General features: G+C 45.2%; 1 protein-coding gene across 1 annotated transcript; it reads left to right on the forward strand.

The window, feature by feature from the left end:
• Positions 1-561: 561 nt before the first annotated feature.
• On the forward strand, positions 562-10,217 carry LOC146356618 (vomeronasal type-2 receptor 26-like). The gene is made up of 5 exons (XM_084830223.1): positions 562-768; positions 1,523-1,762; positions 5,533-5,760; positions 6,374-6,449; positions 9,313-10,217. The coding sequence occupies exons 1-5, from the start codon at positions 562-564 to the stop codon at positions 10,215-10,217; spliced, it is 1,656 nt and encodes a 551-aa protein (XP_084686349.1).
• The last annotated feature ends 428 nt before the right edge of the window (positions 10,218-10,645 follow it).

Raw genomic sequence — 10,645 nt, forward strand, 5'->3', positions numbered from 1 at the left:
AGCCAATAGACAGCAGCGTTTGTGACTGCCTGACATCAACTGTCTGGGAATTCCAAGGAGAGGGAGTCAGGATACTCACACTTTAATGGGCTCCAAATGCACCTCAGGTCCATGTGGAACAAAACTTAGACCAATTTCCCATCATTTCATGAACTTTCAAACATTTACTCTTATCTGATGTATTTATCTGAAAAGTTGCACTGGTTTAAAATTCTTAATTCATGGTTCTTGATCCTGGAACAAATCCACCTCCCCCCCACCCCCAGCCCCTGAAACTCATCTACCCTTAAATGGGGATTGGTTGATTTGCTTCTTGTTTTTCTTCTTGGTCAATGTTAGCATGAGTAAAGTTCTAAGAATTTAATCCGGAGATTTATATTGCCTGTGAAAACTTGTGAAGACAAAGAAGGAAAAATGGGATATTTGAGTTTTATTGAAAACAATATGGCAATTTGGCATATCTATATCCATATTCATATCTGTCTGTCTGTCTGTCTGTCTGTCTGTCTGTCTGTCTATCTATCTATCTATCTACACACACATATATTTAGGAAAGGACTCATGAGGTTCTGGAAGATCCCATCCTTCCTGTTTGCCATTAAGGACATCAATCAGAATCCCAAAATCTTACCCAACATCACCCTTGGCTACAACATCCATGACAACTTTTTCAGTGCACTAGTGACGTCTGATGCCTTGCTAGACCTGCTCTCTCCTGGGCAGGCAAATGTCCCCAACTACAAGTGTGGAAGATGGAATAACCCATTGGTTGTTCTGGAAGGGACCGACCCTGACATCTCGATCCAGATTTCAACCTTGCTGGGCATCTACAAAATCCCACAGGTGTGTGTGGGGGGGGGATTGCTGGTTGGGTCTAATTCTGCTTGGGGTGTTCTCCAGAGATATCTACATGTTCTCCAGAAAATATCAATGTGAGTTCCCCCACATGCCAACCTGAGGCAGGAGTGGGGGTGGGGTGATTCACGGTGGGGACCAACATGTTATATTCCCCTGTTCCACACCCATGCAAATCTAGATGGGGGGAGGGCATGCTGGCTTTTGGAGAGAGAAAAAAGTTTTACTCTCAAGGGCAAATCACATGATTGACATCATGTGTGGTTTTCTCCTCAGCCATATGCTTTGAGCTCAGAAAGCAAGGAGGGCACTTGGGACACCAGTGATGGGGGGGTGGGCATATTTTGCCACTGACAGAATCAAGGGTGCTCCTATTCTGGTTTCTGTTTCTTGGCTACATTAAATACTGCTGGGAAAGTGGGATGAACTGTTAGGAAATTGCTTCCATTATGAAAGTATCAGCCATCTTCATTTCTCGGGGTTCCATCAATATGATGTCTGAAATTTACTTATAAAATTAAGACAACTTGTTCCATTGGTATGATGTATGGAACAGATGAACTACCTGTGCAGAGGTATGATCTGGCCATATTTCAGAAATATGTGATGAAGAATAGATATTACACCACAGCAAGCCAACGGTCTCTTCTTTGCTTTGCTTTGCCAGGTCTCTTATGCTTTTGTTTCTCCTGTTCTGAGCAATAAAAATCAATTCTCCTATATTGCCCAGATGATTCCCAAAGAAGGAACCCAGTACTGGGGGATTGTCAAGCTGCTCCTGTATTTCAGGTGGACAATGACAGGTCTTGTTGCTCCAGACACTGACAATGGAGAGAGGTTCATCAGGACTTTGAAACCTGAGCTCACCAGGAATGACATTTGTGTGGTTTTCTCACAAAGCCTCTCAGTACTAACTCTCAACAATATACAGCTTCTTCATCTGTCATTCCTCAAGTGGAGACAAGTCAATGTCTTTGTTTATTATGCAGAGACTGGTTCCTTCATAAATGGAATACAGAAAATGCAACAATTGGTTGAAGTCTTGATGAAACCCATTGTAGGGAAAGTCTGGATCACAACAGCTTTGTGGGACATCACCTTGGAGTTGATGTCTAATTATCTACCTATCCAAAGTATCCATGGTATCATTTCCTTCTTTATTCAGACAAAAAAAGGAACAAAATATGATGATTTTTGGATCTTTCTCTCTACTATCAGAGCAGTTTGGGGAAAAACGTTTAGTTGTTCATACATAAAGCATGCATTGTCTGTGAAAGGCTGGACAAGATGCACAGAGCAAGAGGCCCTGCCCCAAGAGGACATGGAGAGAATCCTGTCTCTAGACAGCTACATCATTTACAACACCATCCAGGCTGTGGCCCATGCCTTAGATGCTGCTTATTCATCGAGAACCAGGATGAGGGTGGTAGAGGGTGGAGGCAGGTTGGACATCCAAAAGCTACAGCCATGGCAGGTATTCCCTTCTCCATCCCAGACATCCCTGCTATGCATGGCAATCGATTGTACAGAATACAGAATAGCTGACTTGAAAATAGACTCAAAGAAAATGTCAAATGTCATGATGAGGTGAAATGAGTGTATTTATGAGAAAGCCCAGTTGCAAAACTCCCTCTGCTGTTTCATCTGTTCGCTTCCTTCATGGCTTCAGAGGGCAGAGCCCATCTGTTCAGAGCTTCCATCACTGGTGCAGTGTTTCTGTGTCTGATGTAGCCCATTCCCTCTAAGCCACCATTGTAGTAAGTCCTCTTGCATTCTCTATCTGAGCCTTTACTGCCTCCTGACTATGGTGGTATTTCGGCACTTCCCCTCGCTCCACTGTACCACCTCTATTCCTTCCTCCGCCAAGGTCCCTCTTTTGCCTTCAGGAGTCTGTATAAGCATGGTGGGGAATCTGTCAGTCTACTACCAAGCTAGGTTTAAGGTGCTGGCGTTAGTATGCAAAGCCCTATACAACTCATGACCAGGTTATTTCAAGGAAAATCTCCCCCAACCAACCTCCCTGGCCACTATGATCTTCAGGGAAGGCACTGTTGTCTGTGCTGTGGCCTACAGATGTTTGTTTGGCAAAAACATGAAGATGGGCCTTCTCTGCAGTGGCACCCACCCTGTAGGATGATCTCTGGTCTGAAGTATGTCAGACCTCAATGCTGGCCTGTTTAAGCATTTTTTCAAAACATATCTCTTTCTTTGGGCCTTTGTACTAAGCTAATGATTGTGTGTGTGTGTGTGTGTGTGTGTGTGTGTGTGTGTGTGTCTGTGTGAATTTGTTTGTTTGTTATTCTTTTCTAAACCACTTCAGGATTTCTTTCAAATGAGAAGTGGGCAATAAATATTGTCAATAAATGAATAATATTGGGCGTTGCTTCAATTCATCTGGCCTTCTTTTTTCTGTGGGAATGTCCGTACAACTGCAGTCTGTGCTAGCTGCCTGGATGGCCCCATGTGCTGGGAGTACTTTGTCAGTATGTACGTCTTTAATTTTTCAGTTGACTGTTACTACTGTGCCAAGCTACACTTTTCCCCGTTATTTTGCATTCAACATATATTTTGGCCTTCAACGTATCTGTTGTTAGCAGCAGACTCTTATGATACCTGTCAACAGTGGACGTGGTCACTTGGAGAAAGCCTTCTGTTCTGTCAGAGATGCCAGGCATGAGCACGGAAAATGGCAGCGGAAAGCGGTCTTATCTAATCACTCTGCAGATCACGTAGGCAAGGTCACATCCCGCAGTAGCAATCTCACCAGAACTGCACCTATTCAAATGACCTCGGACACACAGCATTTCGTTATGTGTACACACAGCTGCCCAGAAGTTTCTTATACCTGCAGGACGGGACCACTGGTCCAGGGGATAGGACAGGATTTCTTTAACTTTTTAGACAAGCTGCATTTCTGATTAGCTGTAAGTAGTGATGCTGGGGAAATCTGCAACACAAAAAAATGAGTTTGTGTTTCCCCAAGTCACATGGATTCCACAGACTAGCAGACCTTTTGTTTTTCTTTTAACTTTCCAGAATCCTATACAAATGTGGTTGCACATAAGATTTAAAAAACACTGGCTGAAAATGTGCATTTCCCCATAGACTACAAAAGGAAAATGTACATTGGGGGGGGGGGATTTTTGCATTTCCATGACTGCAAATTTGCGCAAATTTATGCAACTTTGAAAAAATCCAATTCTGTCAATGAGCGGACGATGGAACAAAAGGCCCCTGACAATCCACCAGATGCAGACGGAAAAGGATTTTACAAAATCCATACATCTCTAGATGTACGATCAGGGCTCCCTTCAGTTGGGATGGCCATCCCAGTTTACCTGTTTCATGTTTGTAATGCCTCTTGCCAAAAGTTGTCACAGAACACACAACACCTAGTTATTTTCCAAAATTCATGGGAGTACACTTTAAATTCTTCATTGGGTGTAATAGATCACCCTGTTTTTGAAGAAGCCAGAGCGTGTGTGTGTGTGTGTGTGTGTGTGTGAAGTTCCTCGTTCCTCTCAGTTCACAATCACACACTCCAAGGCACCAGGCTTCAGCCTCACAACTTTATTAGTTAGCTACCAGGTTCTTTGTAAATGAAAATCCTTGGAGACTCTCAGGTTACAAATAAAAACAGCAACTCCACACAATGACGAATATCAATAGAGGAGCCAGGTGGGAATCAGAGGTGTTGCCAGCAGTTTGAACAAGAGCTTTCCAGCCAGAATAACTTAGGGGGATGCCCCCCCTGACAGTTGTGCCCCCTTAAGTAGGCTCTCATGCAAAGCCGGTGGAACGTCTGAGCTCCACCTCTAACTTTTCCTGCTTCACTCTGCGCTGGACTCTAGCATCCTTCAGGTCACACCCCACATTCTCCTCCTCCTCCAAGACCTGGGTTGTCACAGGGGTGGAAAGGGGGGCCCTCCAGTCGAGCCATCTGTGCCCCATGTTCCAGAGAGGAACACCTATCCATATCCGAGCTCACTAAGGAGGAAACCTCCCCCAGTTCTGGCTGTTCCCTTTCTGAGTCTGAGCTGATAACTATCTCCACATGCTCAGAATTATTCCTGGCTGTGTGAATCATCCCTCCCGCCAGATACCAAGGTTTAAAGCTCCCTTGGTGAGTATGTGTCTTGTGACCATGCAGAAAATTTGTACATGTGTCTAGAGAGGCACATTTGGTAACACCATATTAAAGGTTTCTTGCTTTGTTTCAGACCTTTTGTATTAAACATACCTTTATGTCAAGAAGATACTACATTTGACTAGAAGCATTTTGTAAAGAACGTGTACAATTTGATGCTTCAGGCAAGGAATTCAGATTCTCTCCCAAGCACAAACTAAACATACAATGTTCATAATTCAAAGCAACCTGGGCATACTCAGAAGCACTCAGAAGCAAATCCGACTGAGTTCATTTGACGTTTCAGACATGATTACATAAATGACCATTTGCTGCCTCTCAATGGTGCCCAAAATATGCCCCATAAAGTGGCTTTTCCCTAAGGGCAAGACGAGGCCCAGATTGTAACACAAATGCATATGTCTAATGCCTTCAGCTTCCCAAACTGCCACTTAGTTCTGTAACTAGATTCAAGCACGACATGGGCAGAACTGAGATATGGGATGTGGTTTCTTGTTTCCTCAGTGATGGTGCTTCCTCTGCCATTCTAGCTTCATCCTTTTCTGAGAAGCTCCCATTTTTACAATACGTCCATAGATGGAGTGTATTTGGATGAGAAGGGAGACCTGGCAGCCAAATTTGACATCATCAACTGGGTGAAGTTACTAAATATGTCTGTCATTAGAGTGAAGTTTGGGAGTATAGAAAGATGGGGATCTCCAGGCCTCAAGTTCAACATTGACCAGGATGCCATTGTGTGGCCCAAATGGCTCAACAAGGTGAGAAAAATCATTCCTTTAATTTCACTGTATTTATTTACACTCTCTTGAGCACTAAAGCATGTAACAGACCTCGAGTCAGCCTTCCCTACACTGATTCCCTCCAGATGTGTTGGACGGTGATTACCTTTATTCTCAGCCAGCACGGCCATTGCCACAAGACATCTGGTGGACACCAGCATGGCGAAGGCTGTTCTAGATTAGTCTGCCTTTGATTCCCTGTCCATCCCAGCAAGCTGCAGTTCTTCAAGATCTCCGTGGGTTCAGAGCCTTTCCCCAGCTCTGCTACCCATCTGTACACTGGAAACCTTGCCTTCAAACACAGGCTGGGTGGGTGACTTAATGATTCATCCATTGATATAGCACCACCAGCTGTGGGCATGGGGCTTTACAGAGTACAAGAGAATGTGTCCCTGCCCCAAGGTGATTCCAATCTAGAATTTGACACAAGGGAAAGAACAGAGCAAGGGGAGGGGAGGCCCCAGGGGTAGTAAACTAGAAAGGAATGTGTGGCTTCTTTTCAATTCATTTATTACATTTCTCTGCCACCCAATAGCCAAAACCCAGGCCACAATCCAGGTGTGTGGAAAGCTGTCGCCCTGGATTCTTCAAGGTGGATCAGGAAGGAAAGCCGATTTGCTGCTATGACTGCCATCCCTGCCCAGAAGGGACCATCTCTACCCAGGAAGGTGGGTGAATCCAGAGGACAAGGCAGCCTGTAGTGCTGTGGGGTGGGCAGGAGGGCAAAGATCCACCCAGATATTTTCTGAGAAGGTTTTCTTGAAGGCATTTCTAAACCTGGATCCTTCCTTGCAATGTCTGTTAATTTCATCTTGTTTCTCTTCAGATCCTAGACTATTTGAGTTCAAGAAACTCAAGAAACCCTGATGGGTAACCAAGCCAAGTCCAAATAAGCAAACATTACCCAGACATGGGGTGAAGGCTTTAGACGTTGGGTGATGGAAACTCTAGACACAGGCTTTAACCATGGCAGTCTACCAGCAGATTTAAAGCAGACAAATTGCAACTAACAGTATTCACACAATAGAGCTCAGTGATACAAAGGGCATTAAAATAAAATGAACTTTGCAAAATGCAAGTTCCTTAACTCTAGCTGTTCTTAGACTTTCTAGGCTGCTTCCTCCAGCTCAACTTCAGACTATACTCTCACTTCAGGCTCTAGTTGTCTCCCTCTTACTGGGTGTCTCACTCTTTAGATATACCTGTCTCCTTCAAAAGTGGAAGTACTGCTTTAACCTAGGGATGTAATGTCACTTACCATTTCAGTCTGCCATTTGCATGCCTGCCTTTTGACGTGACAGGATACGTAAATATTTATGTAGCCTGTCACAGCCTCCACAGGGACGCAAATGCGTCCCTGCGTTAGCCATGATAGGGTGGTTCTCGTAAGTATTCACGTAGTATTTACTTAGCCTATCAAAGCATTCCTGGGGAGGCGAATGGTGGCCGCAGATGCGGCCGCCATTTGAGAACCACCCACCGGCGAACGGCATCAGGTAGGCTCCATTTTGTGCACATTTCACGTGTGGGGGGGGCTTCGCTCTGCCACAGATTCCAGGGGGCCGAATGTGCCAGCACATTTGGCCCCACTGAGATCAGTGGTGGAATTCTCTGACATCCCTACTTTACCCAGAAGAAATGAAACTTAAGTGGAGAAATGAAACTACTCCTCTCAGTGTCTCACCCTCCCAGCAGAGAACTCCAGGCCACTAAGCCTGACCTTTTCCCTTTTGCCTCTGTAGGTCTCAAACCTTTCACAGCTTTATTTAAGAAGGTTTAAAAATCCAATCAGAAACAAGTTGCCCCCATCCCAAGTTTCACCCCCACTATATTCCAGGAATGTCTGTAGATGGTCTTCAAAGTTCATTCATCTGGGTATCTTATCTAGTGGGTACCGTATATTACCCTTTATTGGCATGTTCTCCATTGCTACAACTTTAAGCTGGGATCATCTTGAGCATTGTTCCAGCTTTGGTTGTTATTTTTCCAAAACCAGGAGGCATCAAGAAAGAAAAATCTGGCTCCTCAGTCTAGGTTAGGCCTGCAGGACATGTTTGTTTGTTTGTTTGTTTGTTTAGAACATTTCTTGGGCACCTTTCAGGGCAGAAGCCCTCCCAAGGCAGCATACAGCAGTATGTAGAAACGGCTGGATCTTCTGAACCATCTTCAACAGAAGTCCCCCAGTGCCACCTTCTGCTCCTCCAGAAAGGACCAGAACCACTTTACACCTTGCCTCCAAAGCCCATCCAGATAAATGATCCAGAAGGATACCATGGTTGATGGTGTTGAAAGCCACTGAGAGGTCCAGAAGAACCAAAATGATTACATTCCCCCCTTCCATTCCATGGCATAAGGCATCAACGTGGGTGAGCAAGGCTGTTTCCATCCCATAATCAGGCCTGAAACCTGATTGGAATGGGTCTAATAAACAGTTTCATCCAAAATGGCTTGGAGTTGTGAGGCCACTACACGCTCCAGCGCCTTGCCAAAGAATGGCAAATTTGACCTAGGGCAGTAGTTATCTGAAACCATAGAATCTAAATTGGGTTTCTTCAGCAAGGGCCTAGCCACAGGTTCTTGCAAAGCTGCGGGGACCTCTCTGTACCTCAAGGAGGAATTTACTACCTCCGACGGCCATATATCCAGCCCACTTCTGGCAGATTTTGCGAGCCAGCGTGGGGAAGGATCAAAAGGCCAAGTAGTAGCCCTCAGTCCTCCAAGACGTTTGTCCATGTCCTCAGACTGCACAAGCCAAAAGGTATCCATAACATGACTAGATGGTGCACCAGCCCACTCCATATCAGACTCTGTCAAAAAGACAGCATCCAAGTCAGCACGAATATGAGTGATTTTATCTGCAAAGTGTCTGGAAAATTGTTCACAGTGGGCCTTTCAGATTTCGAGTTCTTGTGTTCCAAGGCCTACACCCAAGAGGCCTTTAACCACAAGAAAGAGGTCTGCTGGACCACATTGAGAAGATGCAATGGTGGCAGAGAAGTAGGATTTTCATCACCACTACAGAATAATATTGAAAGTGGATTCTTACCTCTGTTCGATCGTATTCATTCCAAGTCTTCTGCCATTTGTGCTCTAATTGTCGACTCTGTCATGTAATCCCCCTCAGCTCCTAGGATTACCAAGGGGCTGACATGGTTCTACAGTGAGGTCGAGGATGTTTGGGAGCGATCATATCAATAGCCCAGTTCATCTCCTCATTGCAAGCGGTGAGCAGGACGTCGGCAGGACTGCCGGCTGAGCCTGCAGGAAAACCGCAAGAGACCTCAAAAATCCATCCAGATTCATCAGTCTCACATATGTTCCCAATTCATTGTTTAAAGACCTGTTTAAATACATAGAACACCAAATGTGGGTTATTCCCATGGGATAATGATGACGCTGAGGAGGAATGACCAAACTCTGCATGAAATGAATGTATGCTGTCGATCACTCAAGAAAAAATATATTTGATTTAATGTAAAAGAGCAGAGATTGAGAAGGATGTCAAGGAGATGTTACTCTTGTTCTCTACAGATGCTGAATATTGCACCAAGTGTCCAAAAGATCAGCACCCAAACAAGGACCGAGACCGGTGTGTCCCCAAGGTTATAACCTTCCTGTCCTTTGAAAAATCTTTGGGGATCATCCTGACTTCTGCTGCCCTGTTCTTGTCCTTCACCACTGGCTTTGTGTTAGGAATCTTCATAAAATTCCTACAAACCCCTGTAGTCAAAGCCAACAACCGGGACCTCTCCTACGTTCTCCTCGTCTCCCTCCTGCTTTCCTTCTTGTCCTCTTTCCTCTTCATTGGCTGGCCAAGAAAAGTCACTTGCCTTCTCCAACAAACAGCCTTCAGCATCATCTTCTCGGTGGCCATCTCTTCTCTGTTGGCCAAAACGATCACTGTGGTGCTGGCCTTCCTGGCCACAAAGCCAGGGAACAGACTGAGGAATTGGCTGGGGAAGAGCTTGGCCAACTCCATTGTCATTTCCTGTTCCAGCATTCAAGCTGGCATTTGTGCCATCTGGCTGGGGACATATGCACCCTTCCCAGACTCTGACATGCACTCTCAGCCAGGAGAGATCATCCTGCAATGCAACGAAGGCTCTGTCACCATGTTTTATACTGCCCTTGGCTACATGGGCTTCCTGGCTGCTATCTGCTTCATGGTGGCTTTCCTCGCCAGGGAGCTGCCCGGGGCCTTCAATGAAGCCAAGCTGATCACCTTCAGCATGCTGGTCTTTTGCAGCGTTTGGGTGTCCTTTGTGCCCACCTACCTGAGCACCAAGGGGAAATACATGGTAGCCGTGCAGGTCTTCTCCATCTTGGCCTCCAGTGCAGGGTTGCTGGCCTGCATCTTTCTTCCTAAGTGCTACATTATTATCCTGAGGCCTGATCTGAATACAAAGGAGCATCTCAGGATGAAACCCACAGCATAAACCCGATTTGTATAATTTGTTACTAAACACCCAATATTCTGCTTTTTCTATGAGGTACTTCGCACTTGGCAAAGGAGGCTTCTCTCAAACGTTGGACACCCCCCCCCCAAGATTCATCTGAGTTGTACTGTTAGCAAACTGCTATTCTGCTCTGGATGACCTGGTAGTCTCTGCTTAGCCAAAGAGGCTTAATTCCAATTTTGGGAAAGCACTGTAATAAATGTTTTGCATTTTAATCCTGCTAGGTGTGTTTGTTTTATTTTTTATTTTATTTTTATTCTGGCCTTTAGAGCTCCAGATTCCCTATAGGAGATTTGATGGGTACTCTTAATTTGTATTATAATTAGGGATGGTGCAGGAGTCCAAGGAGGAGGTGGAGTCCTACAGACTCCCTGCATCTGTCCTCCAAGACCCTGCTCTCCGTGCCG

Source organism: Heloderma suspectum, chromosome 2 (genome assembly GCF_057233095.1).
Source record: "Heloderma suspectum isolate Gila_16-S chromosome 2, 16-S_ref, whole genome shotgun sequence".
Lineage (NCBI taxonomy): Eukaryota > Metazoa > Chordata > Lepidosauria > Squamata > Helodermatidae > Heloderma > Heloderma suspectum.